This window comes from Oncorhynchus mykiss, chromosome 27 (genome assembly GCF_057628025.1).
Source record: "Oncorhynchus mykiss isolate SJ-2025 chromosome 27, ASM5762802v1, whole genome shotgun sequence".
Taxonomy (NCBI): domain Eukaryota; kingdom Metazoa; phylum Chordata; class Actinopteri; order Salmoniformes; family Salmonidae; genus Oncorhynchus; species Oncorhynchus mykiss.
The window spans coordinates 14641519-14660058 of record NC_143048.1 but is presented as its reverse complement, the minus strand read 5'-3'; the positions used below and the strand labels follow the sequence as shown (position 1 = coordinate 14660058).

Below are 18540 nucleotides of genomic sequence, written 5' to 3'. Positions count from 1 at the left end.
ATAAATGGAGAGCAACAATAGCGAGACTATACACAAGGGGGCTACCGGTACAGAGTCAATGTGCAGGGGGCACTGGTTAGTTGTGATAATATGTACATGTAGGTGAATATGCTCAGATGATAGAGAGTAGGGGGGGGGCAATGCAAATAGTCCAGGTAGCCATTTGATTAGGTGTTCAGGAGTCTTATGGCTTGGGGGTAAAAGCAGTTTAGAAGCCTCTTGGACCCAGACTTGGTGCTCCGGTACCGCTTGCCTTGCGGAAGCAGAGAGAACGGTCTATAACTAGGGTGGCTGGAGTCTTTGACAATTTTTAGGGCCTTCCTCTGACACCACCTGGTATAGAGGTCCTGGATGGCAGGAGGCTTGGTCCTAGTGATGTACTGGGCCGTTCGCACTACCCTCTGTAGTGCCTTGCGGTCGGAGGCCAAGCAGTTGCCATACCAGGCAGTGATGCAACCAAATCTTTTCAGTCTCCTGAGGAGAAATACTTTGTTGTTGTTATCAGGGCACAAAGCGAAACGCAGGAGGCAGATGGTTGGAGTCTTAGATGTTTATAGATCCAAAAAGGGGTATTCAAGAGAATGGTCGTGGACTGGAAAAAGGTCAAAACCAGTTCAGAATCCGGGAGGTACAGAGTGGCAGGCAGGCTCGAGGTCAAGGCAGGCAGAATGGTCAGGCAGGCGGATACAGAGTCCAGAAACAGGCACGGGTCAGAACCGGGGGGGCTAGCAAAAAGAGAATACAAAAGGCAGGTGCACGGGAAAACACGCTGGTTGACTTGGAAATACAAGACGAACTGGCACAGAGAGACAGGAAACACTGGGATAAATACACTGGGGAAAACAAGCGACACCTTGGAGACAATCACAAGGACAGGTGAAACAGATCAGGGGGTGACAGTCATGCCCTCTTCATGACTGTCTTGGTGTGCTTGGACCATGTTAGTTTGTTGGTAATGTGGACACCAAAGAACTTAAAGCTCTCAACCTGCTCCACTGCAGCCCTGTCGATGAGAATGGGGGCGTGCTCAATTCTCTTTTTCCTGTAGTCCACAATCATCTCCTTTGTCTTGAGATCTTATACGTTTTGTTCTGTGAGATAATAGCATTCAGTTAACATGAATTGTGAAGCCTTTATGTGGTTTTTATTAATACATAATTTCTTCAAAATTCACAGAAAGTGACATTAACTGATGATTATCTTATAGGACAAAATGTATAAGATCTTCTAAGTCTGCGTTTACCACATACCTTATTTTCAGCGTTTATACAAAAATATACATTTATTCCAAAACCATATTTTCCCATTGATTTTTCCTGTAGGGACTGCTGAATGAACCAGAGTGTAACGGTTTTCTTTCGGTGAAGGAGAGTCGGACCAAAACGCAGCGTGTTATTCTTGATACATGTTTAATAAAGACGACACACAATCAATACAAAACCAAGAAACATATCGCGAAAACCTAACAGCCTATACTGGTGCACAAATAAACACAGAGACAGGAACAATCACCCACAAAACCCAACACCAAACAGGCTACCTAAATATGGTTCCCAATCAGAGACAATGACTAACACCTGCCTCTGATTGAGAACCATATCAGGCCAAACATAGAAATAGACAAACCAGACACACAACATAGAATGCCCACCCAGCTCACGTCCTGACCAACACTAAAACAAGGAAAACACACACGAACGATGGTCAGAACGTGACACAGAGGTAGCTAATTTCCAGGTTTTAGGACTGCAAGCTGGCGAGCTCTATTACAGCCGACTTTAAAGTCAAGTTGAGATTGCCTGATTTACAAATCACCTGGCTTGCATCCTAAATAACTGCCCAATATTATTTGTAGATCAGTCGGTTTGAGTTTGAGTTGATTTTATTTTTAAAGGAACAGTGCACATTAATCAACGTTTCAGTAAAAGTGCCGGTTTTAGCCAGCCGGCTAATTTTCAACCGCAGTCCCTGGGCAGGTTATTTTAAACAATTACAATATAGACAATAGCAACATAGGACAAGCAAGACGTAGCATACAGACATAGCAACATAGGACAAGCAAGACGTAGCATACAGACATAGCAACATAGAACAACAAGCAGCAAGACAAAATTCAGTCACAATTTACCCATGCTACATCATGGTCTTGATGCTCTCGAACACAGCCAATGTCAATGGTGTATGCAGATGGCAATTAAGACCTAGACACTTTGAATATGTCATCAAATAAGAACATATATTGTACTGTAGCAGCTGCTACCATACTGTAAAATTCCATCAACCACTGTAAATAATGTAATAATGTTGTATCTACAGTGTAAGTACCATAATCAGGATTTGAATAGAGAACCACAGTATGTTACAATACTCATAAAACCTAGCGATCAAACACGGAAATGGTTCCAATCGATTTTAGAAACAATTCAAATAAGGTCTGTGTTTCATGACGTGACGTTTTGATAACTGTGTAAATCTCTCTCAGACAAGGTGACTATTATCAGAGAGGAAGAGGAAGAGAAGAGTTGTTTTTTTGTTTTGCCCACCCAGCAAGACGTTTTTGTATGGAGGTCAATGAGTGTCAAATTTGCTCAACAAAAAAATGAATGGCTTATTTGCTATGTGAGGTTTATTTGATCTGATAGAAGTTTTGTAATGCTTTAGATGTTACGAGTCTACGGATAGTGTACTTTGTGAGACAAAATACTTTATATCAGAGTTGTCTCGAGATGACTATGCATTTTCATGTCATGAGGCTAGTAGTATAGCATTTCTCTCCATTGAATACTGGCGGTTGACGTCAAAAACCCTCATCAAAAATGTTAAAAAAACATTACACTAATGAGATGTATCCACCAATCCAAAGAAAGGATAGGCGGGAGCTGAGACAGCCCACTGTGGCGTTTCGTGGACAATGACTCCCATTGTTAGGGTGGAGAGACTTGTATTTTGACAGTAAATCCATATCAATATAACTTAGATGGTGACACTAGGCATCCTTGAGAGTATGTTTTTGTGTCTGTGGGTGAGGGTGAGGCGTGGGTAACCTACTTCATTACTACTTGACTTGTAGCTGCCCTAGCTTGCTGTATTATTTTGCGAATACGGGACAATATTTCTAACGTAGAATGTGGGGAATGGTCAGAGGCAATCTACAGAACACTAATGTCGTTTTGTATGCTATTTTGTGATGTCATTAAAAATGTTATAAAGGAAATACTGTAACTTGGAAAGTATACCCACTACATGGATGAAGTTTCCATACTATGGGTTGTGCATGTAATATGGAAAATTATGAACGTGTTTTTGTTAAGAGAGGGATGTGATTTGAAAAGTTATAATAGAGAATTGTTTCCATAACTTTGCACACCGCCCCGGAGTGACGTCATGGAGCATGCCAGCCTGCCAGAACCGCCAGTTTCGTGCAAAAGTTATAAATGATGGGTTATGAATTAACACATGGGACCAGAAAAGTGTGAAGCTGCAGCTGTGTGTTTAAAATGGTCTGAACTTTGAATCTCAAGTCAAGGTGGAGACGATAAACTCACCTCCCAGAAAATCACTGGTACGGCTGATTGGCTGTCCTAAGTAAAGTATCTTCAAAAGCGAATTTAAGTAGGACCAACCTGTTACTCTGCTCAAACCATCGTATTACGCAACTCTCATCACCTCACTGGGGAACCATAGATACGGCTGGCTAGCCTATCTTCAAAGAAGCTTCTTCACAGACAGTTTTCCCGACTATAAATCCTAACTATCAACACGAGGAGGAAGAGGCGAGAAGCTCACCTCAGACAATCACTGGAACAACTGATTAGCTGTCCTAAGTCAGATATCGAGAAAAGCGAATCTAAGTGAGACTATCCTACTACGCTCTTCACCAATGGGATCTTGCTCATCACCAAAACTATCTTCCAGAGTGAAGAACATTAGAAGAGACGGATCCGGACCATTTCAGACTTGCAAGCGTGCTGCTGAAAGGCCAACCCACATCCTTCCTAAGAAGGCCTGGTTCCGACAGAGATAAATGGCGAACAAAGGCACCCACATGTAAATACATTAATGATTTCATATTCCAAATGGGTGGCGGTTCGTGTGCAAAATATATGATTAATGTGAGAATAGTTCTAAAATGTATCCATGATGAGTGTCCCTTTTTCTCTCTCTCTCTCCTCCCTACCCCACTTTATTCATTGTTTATAAGCCGCTATATTTTGTCAGTCCAGTAGGGACCTTTGTCTCATGTAAAGGGTGTATTTTTAGTCTGTGTTATTATTTAGTTAGCTAGTAAATAAATAATTAAACCAATTTGTGTAGTACTGAATCATGAGTGAGGCTATTTTGTTTTTCAGATGCATGGTTACGACTGTTCAGAATGATGATATGATTATATGATGATATGATAAGAGGTAATGATTAATATGTAGACTGTTTAATGGATGTGATAGGTAAAGACCTTTAGAGTTTAATTCAGGAGATGGTAACTCTTTAAACAAAATCAAATCAAATTTATTTATATAGCCCTTCGTACATCAGCTGATATCTCAAAGTGCTGTACAGAAACCCAGCCTAAAACCCCAAACAGCAAGCAATGCAGGTGTAGAAGCACAGTGGCTAGGAAAAACTCCCTAGAAAGGCCAAAACCTAGGAAGAAACCTAGAGAGGAACCAGGCTATGTGGGGTGGCCAGTCCTCACCGTGGCCCCATCCGATGACACCCCCGGACAGGGCCAAACAGGAGGGATATAACCCCACCCACTTTGCCAAAGCACAGCCCCCACACCACTAGAGGGATATCTTCAACCACCAACTTACCATCCTGAGACAAGGCTGAGTATAGCCCACAAAGATCTCCGCCACGGCACAACCCAAGGGGGGGCGCCAACCCAGACAGGAAGATCACATCAGTGACTCAACCCACTCAAGTGACGCACCCCTCCTAGGGACGGTATTAAAGAGCCCTAGTAAAGCCAGTGACTCAGCCCCTGTAATAGGGTTAGCGGCAGAGAATCCCAGTGGAAAGAGGGGAACCGGCCAGGCAGAGACAGCAAGGGCAGTTCGTTGCTCCAGAGCCTTTTCGTTCACCTTCACACTCATGGGCCAGACTACACTCAATCATATGACCCACTGAAGAGATGAGTCTTCAGTAAAGACTTAAAGGTTGAGACCGAGTTTGCTTCTCTCACATGGGTAGGCAGACCATTCCATAAAAATGGAGCTCTATAGGAGAAAGCCCTGTCTTCAGCTGTTTGCTTAGAAATTTCCAGGGACAATTAGGAGGCCTGCGTCTTGTGACCGTAGCGTAGGTGTAGGTATGTACAGCAGGACCAAATCAGAGAGATAGGTAGGAGCAAGCCCATGTAATGCTTTGTAGGTTAGCAGTAAAACCTTGAAATCAGCCCTTGCCTTGACAGGAAGCCAGTGTAGGGAGGCTGGCACTGGAGTAATATGATCAAATTTTTTGGTTCTAGTCAGGATTCTAGCAGTCGTATTTAGCACTAACTGAAGTTTATTTAACAACCTATTCCATGGTGCCACAAATCCTAATGAGTTAATTGTTGCATGATAAATTTAATTGGGTAACAATTAAAGGTAGTTAGTTGGTTAAATAAATAAGTCATCAGATTAATGAAAGTAAAGTCACGACAATGGTTACTGTAGGTGAGAGAAGCTTCTGAATGTGGCAATGTTAAGTATCTCTGCTCCTCTCTCTCCCTCTCCGTCCCTTCTTTAACAAGCATCCATGTTGTTGTCATTCCGCTAGAGACCTGTTTTCAGAGTAATAAGTCTCCAGTCAATAACCGATGCAGAGTGTGTGTTTATCCTGTGCTCCCGTTTAATTAGCTAGTACATAAATAATTTAACCAATTTGTGTAGTACTGAATCGTAAGATTCTGTTTTTTGCAGATTCAAGGAGGTTACGACTGTTCAGAATGATGATATGACACGAGGTTATGATTAATAAGTTGACTGTTTATAGATGTGATAGGTAAAGACCTTTAAGAGTTTAATTCAGGAGATGGTAACTCTTTAAAGAACCGCTCTCGTGGTGCCCCAGATCCTAATGAGTTATGTTTTACATGATTCATTTAATCGGGTAACAATTAAACATAGTTAGTTAATTAGATAAATTACAGTCTTCAGATTAATGTTAAAGTCCAATCACGATAACTTTAATGTTATGATTCACAGACACTCGATGTTCACAATTTGAATGACGTTGAGGGACACGCTAAGACCCCGAGTATGACTGGACATGGGCCGGTGACATTATTTGTGACAATGACTTAGAAGGGGTGCAGAAACACACCAGTACCATGACAAGCAAGTTAAATGTTTATTCCATAGCTACCCCTTATTAAATGTTTATTCCATAGCTACCCCTTATTCCACACTGCCTTTTATGCCCTGTGGTCCTTCAACTTTGAACATTTTGGAACTCTCCATCTTATCTCTATAAACCCACCCTACCTTCACCCATTTTCCCTATGCTCCTGATTTGATCAATTCTAGACTAATTAACATGTTTAAAAATGGCCAGCAGAGGTAGGTGGGATGGGCTGAGGGTTGGGATGTGGAATTGGAAACAAGTGGGAGTGGAGTTGCTGGGCGTGGGATAGAATGGCGGTCAAAGATAAAAGTATAAAAAGTCCAAATAAAACAACATAAAGTAAGTTTGAATGACACTGAGGGGCAGGGTTTTTACAGCTAATGCCGGGTTGCCTGAAGCTGATGCCGTGCAGGTGTTTGTACACATGCATATACACACTCTCATTCAAATGCACACACGTGCACATACACAGACACACACACATGTAAATAGGGCCATACATGCACTCAAACATATTCAGTTGGCCTTGCTTGTTATGATTTTTTGTTGTCCTTGATGTCTTTTGTTTTCTGCATTGTTGTTTTCTGTTTTTCCCTTTGTCTTTCTCTTATTTCTCTTTTGTTCTTTTTCCTGGTTATTGGGAAGGGGGTGGTGGAATTATTATTATTTTAAAATGATATTTTCTCGGGGGGAGGGGGGGGTGTCTCAGATGGTTGAGGGGCAGCTCTTGGGTAACTGTGGGGAGGGGGATCTTGGACAGCGGTTGGAAACTTGGGTCGGTGGCTGATGGATCCTTGGTTCGGGTCCCCGTTTTTGACTTTGTGGAACGTCTGTCGACGTGCCCTTGAGCTGGCCGTTGACCCTGGTTGCTTCTGTGTGTCGCTCTGGATGGGAGTCTTTTAGATGTGATGTTGTTGAGCAGCTTCCCTGCAAGTATATTATATGTTTTAATTATTCAATAAAAAAGTCATAATTAAAAAAAAAAAAAGGTTTAAAAGTGTTGTGGTGTACTGTTTTTGTTACCTTATTTCACCTGTGTAATTCTGTCCTGCTAATTCTGGGGTTCAGACTGAATGCAGTGGTACATATTCTGCTCACAATTGACAGCAGCAACATTACATTGAGAAGAAGGCTGTTGATATACCTGTGTTTAGGCATGGCTTCCTTGTTTTGTGTCACGATGATCGGAATAATGGTTGAGCCAAGACGCAGCGCGATATGAGTTCCACATAATTTAATAAAGAAGTGAAACTTTAGCAAAGACAAAACAATAAAGAATATACGAACTGTGACGACAATGCAGTGCTAACAGGCAACTAAACATAAACAATATCCCATAACCCACAGGTGGAAAAAATGCTACTTAAGTATGATCCCCAATTAGAGACAACGATAGCCAGCTGCCTCTAATTGGGAATCATACCCAAACCCCAACATAGAAAAAACAACCTAGAACCCCACATAGAAAATATAAACTAGACTTATTCGCCTAGTCACACCCTGACCTACTCTACCATAGAAAATATAGGCTTTCTATGGTCAGGACGTGATATTTTGTTTCTCATTCTGCCGGAGTTGACCTAGTATTTAATATTAAACCTACCTTACGCATCCAGTTGTTTCTCATTCTGCCGGAGTTGACCTAGTATTTTATATTAAACCTACATTACGCATCCAGTTGTTTCTCATTCTGCCGGAGTTGACCTAGTATTATATATTAAACCTACCTTACGCATCCAGTTGTTTCTCATTCTGCCGGAGTTGACCTAGTATTTTATATTAAACCTACCTTACGCATCCAGTTGTTTCTCATTCTGCCGGAGTTGGCTTAGTATTTAATATTAAACCTACCTTACGCATCCAGTTGTTTCTCATTCTGCCGGAGTTGACCTTGTATTTTATATTAAACCTACCTTACGCATCCAGTTGTTTCTCATTCTGCCGGAGTTGACCTAGTATTTTATATTAAACCTACCTTACGCATCCAGTTGTTTCTCATTCTGCCGGAGTTGACCTTGTATTTTATATTAAACCTACCTTACGCATCCAGTTGTTTCTCACCCAACAAAAATCACAATACACAATACGTTTTACATTGTGTTATTTTTGCTGGTCTAATTTCTAAAATGGAAAAGCAGAAGAATCTGTGCGCTCTCTGATAGTAATACTCACTCATATGGTGATCTTCGATGTCCCAGGTTTGTGGCATTGATTAATAAATTGTTTAATGTTTAAGTAAGATATATTTATATGTTATGTATAAAAGGCTTATGCATGCATTGTTCATTTCTTTAAAACAATGTAACTGTTGGAGTTCAGTTGTTTGAAGTGATTGATGGGTGACTAGGTGCATTCTTGTCAAACAAATATGCTTATTCATTCATAATTATGTATACATTCTGCAATTAATTAATCTCGCTTTGAATTGCAAGAATTTTCAGAACATGTCCACAAGTTAGTTCTGAATTGCTTTAATACAGCAGTGCATTCTGACACCATTAATTTAAATAGATTTCTCCTCATTCATATAGTTGTCAGAAATGTTAAGGGATTAAATATAGACCTCCACTGGCTGAAGGAGAAGAGGATCTTGTAAAATAAGGGTATGTTGCTAGTATTCATGTACGTAGCTGGCTAGCTAGCTTCTTTGCAAAAAAATTGCAGAGTATTCATGGCACATTGTAAATATCTGACTGCTACTAGAATAGTATTATGTACATGACACAAGACCAAATATGGAACAGTAAATGAAAATGTTCAATATATATTTTGTTTTGGATCAAGGTTGCTAGTAGCTAGCTAGCTGACAGCAAAGGTGTCTGCAAGAAATTAAGTGCAGGAGCTTGTAGTCTTGCATGTCTACTTTGATGCTAATTAGCATTTTCGAATCAGAGATTAAATAGAGCCAAATATATTGTTAAAAATCACCTTGTCTGACAGAGTTTACATGGTTATCAAAACATCACGCCAGGGAAAGTCTACATGAGACACAGACCTTGTTTGAAGTGGTTCTAAAATGCCCTATGGGAAAAATGAATGGTGAAAAAAAAAGTTTGGGAAATATTTCCCTGTTTGACCACTAGTTTTTAATGACGCATTCGCTGTGGGGCTCTATTTCAGTGGTTCAGTGGTACCCCCAGGAGACTTGGACCCCTGGGGGTACTTGGCCTTTCCACAGGGGGTACTTGAGAAGACTCATGAGACCATAGGCCTACTGGTAAAATGCACATGTGGGGGTACTTCAGGGGTACTCCTGGCAGAGCAAAATTCATTTGGTGGTACAGTAACCGAAAAGGTTGGGAACCACTGCTCTATTGCTTGGGTGGGCTGGGCACCTCCATAACTGTCAAATATATTGACATTGTTGGGCCCCTTCTAGAAAGAGAAAGGGTTGTAAAAAAAAAATGTCCCATTGCATTTAGATTCAGTATCCCTGTCTGAAAACATTGTTTGAACATTTGAAAAGCCACCTTATTCCCCTATAATCCACTTTGTTTTATTTTGAGTGAACTATCCCTTACATTCAATAACAAGCAATGGAGTATTTCTCATGAAAATGTTTAGTATGACAGGAAAATAGTATTCTTTACAAATAATGAAAACACTAAAATCACATTTTCACAAGAATTTATACTGAAATGAAATGTCCTACAGTGGTAGGAGTTACTTACTTCCCATGGATTTTAACATTCAACCAAGAATAATTATATCATCTCTATCAGGTGTCAGGAGTTTATTTCATGGACTTGATAAAAACCCACAGTGCTAAGTCTGGAGATTTATGGTCAGCCACAGCCCAGGCCATGGATTTGCAATCCAATAATTTCCATGAAACAGTGTTGATAAAATGCAACCAGGTCAAGTGGTCATCCTATATGGTGAAAAATATTTTGGCCAATTATTTGAGAGTATGGGAGTCAAAAGATGCAAAACACTGCAAACAGAAAACACAATATCTACAACCATATTTTACTATGGAGCAGTGTATATTCCAGCATGTGCATCACTTTTGCAGCACAAAAATAAGCACTTGAGAGCATGACCCACCTGACCATAAGAAACATTCTCTGAATTGCAATACAAGTGTATTTACACCAAGGTCTTGAACTACCTTTCAACGTCGTTCACCATTCACTTTCAATGCTCTATGAAAATGGAACAAGCAAGATACAGTATATCAAAAAGGATAGACATGACAAACAGTTTTCTAATCTTATTTGCAAAGCAAAGTACAAACGTAAAAAAATGATTTAAAAAATTTCAGCCCATATTCAATCAAATCCAGTGACAGGAATAAGTTTCCCCTCATACTTCCTGTGCTGCTTGGATAAATGTATTTAACAAAACAGCGCTAACAGTGTGAAACAAAAGAAACTCAACCGAACATGAATTAAGATGTGCTCCACTTCATCCCTTAGGATTAACAAACTGATTTGATTGAATAGGGGCCATAATTATTTATATCTGTGCAATTTATACAAATAGCATAATATATGAGTCACTTGCGTGACAGAAAATAAATAGTGTATATTTCAGAGCGATAGGCACTTTCTGTGAGCACGACTTTATGTACAGTGTAACGCATTAAACGGCTTAAGATTCCTTTTCAAAGCTGAGAAAGTAAAATTGTATTTTTAAAAAACAACTTAAAACTGTATTAAAACATTAACTTAACTCAACGTTCTTTTTAAATGTATTCCATTTGTAATAACTTGATTAACAGAAATGCATATTTTATAATAATCTATCTACAAATAACTGCCAAAATGAAGTAAACACCAACATAAAGTGTCTTAATAGGGCGTTGTGCCACCACGAGCCAGAACTGCTTCAATGCACCTTGGCATAGATTCTACAAGTGTCTGGAACTCTATCGGAGGGCGGCGACTCCATTCTGCCACAAGAAATTGCATCATTTGGTGTTGTCATACAGTACTATGGTAGCCAAAGTAATGGCCTGCCCCAGCATTTTTATACATGACCCTAAGCATGATGGGATGTTAATTGCTTAATTAACTCAGGAACCACACCTGTATGGAAGCACCTGCTTTCAATATACTTTGTATCCCTCATTTACTCAAGTGATTCTATTATTTTGTCAGTTATTCGTATGTCCAATTTGAAGCCTTCAATAAAGCTAGTGCATGGGTTACATGCATGTCCATCCAATCAACTAGTTATCTCAGTACAGCCTTTTTTTCAGTGCAAACTTTCTTCAGTGGAGGGGCTCCTGATCCCTCTTCTTCCTGTTAGAAATATTGGTATTTAAATAAATTGACAATGGTGATTTCTTTCATGTTATTATTAAGAGCTGAAGCAATTATCAATAACATTTTTTTGCAGGAAAAAAAAGAAGGTAATATCCTTTATTAATATAGAAAACCACTTACCTCTGTGCATGGAGTTTTTACTCGGACACCAAGGGGCAAAACCAGGTCCTCTTTGATCAATGTTGGAGGCTCATCAGCAACTTCATGTGCTGGCTGGGATGGTTCTGCATATAGAGTGAGACTGAGTGAAACACTTAAAAGGCATTGAGATATTAACCGTAATATAGCCAATAGAGTATACCTCATGTTACATGAGTGACATAATAGCTAGGGCCCAGAGTTTTTCCTAGTCAGGTTACAGGGTCTGGAAAAGCTCCTTGTCCTACATGGGTGCAGTGTGATGGTGTAGTATGCTAGGCCAACTGTACCGTCCACACTCTCCTGGCCCAGCATGGGTGGTTGAGCGTCTTCGGTCGTGCGGAGGGTTGTGGTTTGGGGAAGAGGACTGACTGCCTCACTGGCATGCTGGGAGCTGGAGCTGCTGCTGTCCATTTTGGGCTGGTAGATATCAGACAGGAAACTCTGGTTGCTGCATTCATCTATGTTGAAGAGAACAGGAGCAGTCTTGAACGGTTTCAGATCAATATCATTTTCAATTCAGAAGGTAAATTGAATTTCCATTTAAAAAGTATGTCAAATTGTTTTAATCTGCATTGAGTGAATTTCCACGAAATCGCCCCAAACACTGTTATACAGAGTATTGCAGTGCTCTAAAACCTGCTCCAAATACAGTGCTGCTTGTGCTGCTCATAGTCAGTCAGTGCCTCACCTTGGAAATCCAAGGTAGAGCTGGAGTTTTCCAACACCACATCTTTTAGACCTCGAACCTCTCCAGTTATGGATTTGCTCCGGTATATCTGAAAGAGAGGAGAGAGAGTAAAATAGAGCCAGCGTAGTTTCATACACAAACTCATTAAATTCAGAACCATATAATGGCCAGACGCAGCATTATAAAATAACATACCTGTTTAGTGTCTGTCACAGGCACCCACTTGAATATTCGTAGGGATGTGTCTCCCACTGTTACCCACTTCTTCTCCCTGAAAATGAAATGTAACAGAACAGAGAATAGATTAACTACATTCAGTAATAAAAAGCATGAACCAAAGACTCTGCTGGCGTTGGCTCATTTACTGGTGGGTATGTAAATAGCCTGTGTGTGATATTATTTTATTTACATGCGCAAGTGCATTTTCTGCCAAATATTCCTGAAAGTCGCCGAGCGAAACTGCTCAGATGGACGACGGATATGTTCAATGTGGGTCACAGTTATATCAGAATGCGTAATATTGTAACAACATATGGGCAAGTGTAGCCATTTTGACAGATTGGGAAAAATTCCGTTAGTCCCGCCTATAGCATTACCGGGCTTCGGCAGCCCAGTCTCTCTATTGGCTGCTGTTTCAATCACTCACCAACCCTTCTAACATTTTACGAGTGAAGTTTGATGTGTGGCGTTGCAGATGTTTACATTTCATTTACATAATCCCCGCGGTTTTACTTACCATTTACGCACTTTTTCAATTGCTGCCAGCACCTTTTTAATATCATCTTTAGCACGACTCCGTGTCTCCGCGCGACCTGACCGTCCGGACATCTTTAGTTGTTGTTACTTTTTGGAGATGTATTTTCTTGCAACTCCAAACTTGCAGTGTGCCTACTCTTCCAATATACTAATATTCTCGCGAGGTTTTAACACCCATTCTCTTTTCCTAGTGGTTGGTCTGTCTGTTTTCTCCATCCTCCCCATCATCTTTGAACCGACGTCATCACATTACCATTGACAGTAAAATAATAGGTTGTTATGATGGGAATGATGAATATCTGGATAATTTAACCGCATAAATGACATAAACAACGATTTACATGGTTCATTATATCAAATTGGATATGAGATGATAATCCTTGGGTATGAGAGGAAGTGAGGGGGATGAAGAAACTACAATAGAGAGGGAGTGATACAATTATATACAGTATGTGTTATTTTGGGCCTATCTTTTTAGTCTTGCAGAGGGTTGCACTGACCAATAAACACTGATATGGCATGCATTTGTAAGCTTGGTTCTATTGAGCAAACCAGTGCTTGACGTGGACTGAAATTGGTGCCGGTACTCATTTTGTGTGTCAGTACTGTTTATTTTTAGGTGCAGGAACTCTGCAATAGTTTTAAACCAATATTTTATCGGAGGTGCAGGAACTGAAGCAGTAAAACATTTTAGGTACTGGTACTCAGTTCCGGTGAGCTCCTGCCCAAGTCAAGCACTGGAGCAAACAAATATTGGTTGGCAGGCTCAATCAACAGGGTGAGATATTTTGTGTAACCTTTATGTATTCTGATCTTATGGCTGTGGCTAACTACCTTAATAAGTGGTGCAGCGGTCCAAGGCACTGCATCTCAGTGCTAGAGGCGTCACTAAAGACACCCTGGTCCAGGCTGTATCACAACCGGCCGTGATTGGGAGTCCCATAGGGTGGCGCACAATTGGCCTAGCATCGTCCGGGTTTGGCCGGTGTAGGCCATCATTGTAAATAAGAAAAAGTATTTAGTCAGCCACCAATTGTGCAAGTTCTCCCACTTAAAAAGATGAGAGAGGCCTGTAATTTTCATCATAGGTACACTTCAACTATGACAGACAAAATGAAGTTTTCACACACTGTTGCTGGTATTTTGGCCCATTCCTCCATGCAGATCTCCTCTAGAGCAGTGATGTTTTGGGGCTGTTGCTGGGCAACACAGACTTTCAACTCCCTCCAAAGATTTCCTATGGGGTTGAGATCTGGAGACTGGCTAGGCCACTCCAGGACCTTGAAATGCTTCTCACGAAGCCACTCCTTCGTGGCCCGGGCGGGGTGTTTGGGATCATTGTCATGCTGAAAGACCCAGCCACGTTTCATCTTCAATGCCCTTGCTGATGGAAGGAGGTTTTCACTCAAAATCTCACGATACATGGCCCTATTCATTCTTTCCTTTACACGGATCAGTCGTCCTGGTCCCTTTGCAGAAAAACAGCCCCAAAGCATGATGTTTCCACCCCCATGCTTCACAGTAGGTATGGTGTTCTTTGGATGCAACTCAGCATTCTTTGTCTTCCAAACACGACGAGTTGAGTTTTTACCAAAAAGTTATATTTTGGTTTCATCTGACCATATGACATTCTCCCAATCTTCTTCTGGATCATCCAAATGCTCTCTAGCAAACTTCAGACGGGCCTGGACATGTACTGGCTTAAGCAGGGGGACACGTCTGGCACTGCAGGATTTGAGTCCCTGGCGGCGTAGTGTGTTACTGATGGTACGCTTTGTTATTTTGGTCCCAGCTCTCTGCAGGTCATTCACTAAGTCCCCCCGTGTGGTTCTGGGATTTTTGCTCACCGTTCTTGTGATCATTTTGACCCCACGGGGTGAGACCTTGCGTGGAGCCCCAGATCGAGGGAGATTATCAGTGGTCTTGTATGTCTTCCATTTCCTAATAATTGCTCCCACAATTGATTTCTTCAAACCAAGCTGCTTACCTATTGTAGATTCAGTGTTCCCAGCCTGGTGCAGGTCTACAATTTTGTTTCTGGTGTCCTTTGACAGCTCTTTGGTCTTGGCCATAGTGGAGTTTGGAGTGTGACTGTTTGAGGTTGTAGACAGGTTTCTTTTATTCTGATAACAAGTTCAAACAGGTGCCATTAATACAGGTAACGAGTGGAGGACAGAGGAGCCTCTTAAAGAAGAAGTTACAGGTCTGTGAGAGCCAGAAATCTTGCTTGTTTGTAGGTGACCAAATACTTATTTTCCACCATAATTTGGAAATAAATAAATTAAAAATCCTACAATGTGATTTTCTGAATTTCTTTATCTAATTTTGTCTGTCATAGTTGAAGTGTACCTATGATGAAAATTACAGGCCTCTCTCATCTTTTTAAGTGGGAGAACTTGCACAATTGGTGGCTGACTAAATACTTTTTTGCCCCACTGTATAACTAGGAATGAAAGACAGATAGTAAACAGTAGCAGCAGTGTATGTGATGAGTCAAACAAAAATTGTGCAAACGGGTCAATGCTGATAGTCCGGGTAGCTATTTGGTTAACTATTTATCAAACAATTTAGAAGTCTTATGGCTTGGGGATAGAAGCTGTTTAGGGTCCTGTTGGTTCCAGACTTGGTGCATCGGTACCGCTTGCCATGTGGTAGCAGAGAGAACACTATGACTTGGGTGGCTGGAGTCTTTGGCCATTTTTAGGGCCTTCCTCTGACACTGCATGGTATAGAGGTCCTGAATGGCAGGGAGCTTGCCCCCAGTGATGTATTGGGCCTTATGCAGAACTCACTGTAGCACCTTGCAGTCGGATGTCAAACAGTTGCCATACCAAGCAGTGATGCAGCCTGTCAAGATGCTCTCAGTGGTGCAGCTGTAGAACTTTTTGAAGATCTGAGGGTCCATGCCAAATCTTTTCAGCCTCCTGAGGGGGAGGAGGCATTGTCATGTGTTGGTGTGTTAGGACCATGATAGATCCTTAGTGATGTGGACACCGGCGAACTTGAAGCTCTCAACCCGCTCCACTACAGCCCTGTCGATGTGAATGGGGGTGTGCTCAGCCCTCCGTTTCCTGTAGTCAACGATCAGCACCTTTGTCCTGCTGATGTTGAGGGAGAGGTTGTTGTCCTGGCACCACACTGACTTCATCCCTATACACTTTCTCATCATTGTCAATGATCAGGCCTACCACCATCATGTTTTCTGCAAACTTAATGATGGTGTTGGAGTTGTGCAGAAGGGCACTAGCGTGGCAGATGTGTTGTTGCCTACCCTCACCACCTGTGGGCGGCCCATCAGGAAGTCCAGGATCCAGTTGCAGAGGGAGGTGTTCAGTTTCAGGGTCCTAAGCTTAGAGATGAGCTTTGAGGGTACTATGGTGTTGAACGCTAAGCTGTAGTCAATGAACACCATACTCACATAAGTGTTCCTTTTGTCCAGGTGGGAAAGGGCAGTGTGGAGTGCAATAGAGATTGCATCATCTGTGGATCTGTTAGGGCGGTATGCAAATTGGAGTGGGTCTAGGGTTTCTGGGATAATGGTGTTGATGTGAGCCATGACCAGCCTTTCAAAGCACTTCATGGCTACGGACGTGAGTGCTACGGGTCTGTAGTCATTTAGGCAGGTTGCCTTTGTGTTCTTGGGCACAGGGACTATGGTGGTCTGCATGAAGCATGTTGGTATTACAGACTCAATCAGGGACATATTGAAAATGAAAGTGAAGACACCTGCCAGCTGGTCAGCACATGCCCGGAGCACAAATCCTGGTAATCCGTCTGACCCCGCAGCCTTGTGTATGTTGACCTGTTTAAAGGTCTTACTCACGTCGGCTACAGAGAGCATGATCACGCAGTCGTCCGGAACAGCTGATGCTCTCATGCATGCCTCAGTGTTGCTTGCCTCAAGCGAGCATAGAAGTGATTTAGCTCGTCTGGTAGGCTCGTCTCACTGGGCAGCTCGCGGCTGTGCTTCCCTTTGTAGTCTGTAATAGTTTGCAAGCCCTGCCACATACGACGAGCGTCGGAGCCGGTGTAGTATGATTTAATCTTAGCCCTGTATTGACGCTTTGCCTGTTTGATGGTTCGTTGCAGGGCATAGCGGGATTTCTTATAAGCTTCCGGGTTAGAGTCCCGCACCTTGAAAGCTTCAGCTCTACCCTTTAGCTCAGTGCGAATGTTGCCTGTAATCCATGGCTTCTGGTTGGGGTATGTACGTACAGTCACTGTGGGGACGACGTCCTCAATGCACTTATTGATAAAGCCAGTGACTGATGTGGTGTATTCCTCAATGTCATCGGAAGAATCCCGGAACATGTTCCAGTCTGTGATAGCAAAGCTGGGGCTTCACCATGTTTCATCAAAATGTACAGCTGTGTGTCATCCGCATAGCAGTGAAAGTTAACATTATGTTTCCAAATGACATCACCAAGAGGTCAAATGCATAGTGAAAACAATAGTGGTCCTAAAACAGACCCTTGAGGAACACCAAAATGCACAGTTCATTTGTCAGAGGACAAACTGATATCTTTCCGACAGATAAGATGTAAACCAGGCCAGAACTTGTCCGTGTAGACCAATTTGGGTTTCCAATCACTCCAAAAGAATGTGGTGATCGATGGTATCAAAAGCAGCACTAAGATCTAGGAGCACGAGGACAGATGCAGAGCCTCGGTCTGACACCATTAAAAGGTAATTTACCACCTTCACAAGTGCAGTCTCAGTGCTATGATGGGGTCTAAAACCAGACTGAAGCGTTTCATATACATTGTTTGTTTTCAGGAAGGCAATGAGTTGCTGTGCAACAGCTTTTTCTAACATTTTTGAAAGGAATGGAAGATTCGATATCGGCCGATAGTTTTTTATATTTTCTGGGTCAAGGTTGGGCTTTTTCAATAGATGCTTTATTACTGCCACTTTTAGTGAGTTTGGTACACATCCAGTGGATAGGGAGCCGTTTATTATGTTCAACATAGGAGGGCCAAGCACAGGAAGCAGCTCTTTCAGTAGTTTAGTTGGAATAGGGTCCAGTATGCAGCTTGAAGGTTTAGAGGCCATGATTATTTTCATCATTGTGTCAAGAGATATAGTACTAAAACACTTGAGTGTCTCCCTTGATCCTAGGTCCTGGCAGAGTTGTGCAGACTCAGGACAACTGAGCTTTGGAGGAATACGCAGATTTAAAGAGGAGTTCATAATTTGCTTTCTAATGATCATGATCTTTTCCTCAAAAAGTTCATGAATTTATCACTGCTGAAGTGAAAGCCATCCTCTCTTAGGGAATGCTGCTTTCTAGTTAGCTTTGCGACAGCATCAACAAGAAATTTTGGATTGTTCTTATTTTCCTCAATTAAGTTGGAAGAT

General features: G+C 41.7%; 1 protein-coding gene and 1 long non-coding RNA gene across 3 annotated transcripts; both read right to left on the bottom strand.

Moving 5' to 3' along the window:
• Window positions 1–6147: 6147 nt before the first annotated feature.
• Window positions 6148–7710, bottom strand: LOC118944673 (uncharacterized). The gene is made up of 2 exons (XR_005039976.2): window positions 7351–7710; window positions 6148–7254 (listed from the first exon to the last, which is right to left on the bottom strand). It is a non-coding gene; the product is annotated as an uncharacterized LOC118944673 (long non-coding RNA).
• A 2159-nt stretch (window positions 7711–9869) lies between these two features.
• LOC110507617 (B-cell CLL/lymphoma 7 protein family member B-B) lies at window positions 9870–13344 on the bottom strand. Of its 2 annotated transcripts, none has more exons than XM_021587717.3 (6): window positions 13163–13344; window positions 12622–12697; window positions 12427–12514; window positions 12026–12196; window positions 11718–11821; window positions 9870–11573 (listed from the first exon to the last, which is right to left on the bottom strand). In XM_021587717.3, the coding sequence occupies exons 1-6, from the start codon at window positions 13252–13254 to the stop codon at window positions 11505–11507; spliced, it is 600 nt and encodes a 199-aa protein (XP_021443392.2). In that variant the 5' UTR covers window positions 13255–13344; the 3' UTR covers window positions 9870–11504. The 2 variants fall into 2 exon arrangements, with proteins under 2 accessions (XP_021443392.2, XP_021443393.2); XM_021587718.3 differs by lacking the exon at window positions 13163–13344 and adding an exon at window positions 12836–13014.
• Between the last annotated feature and the right edge of the window lie 5196 nt (window positions 13345–18540).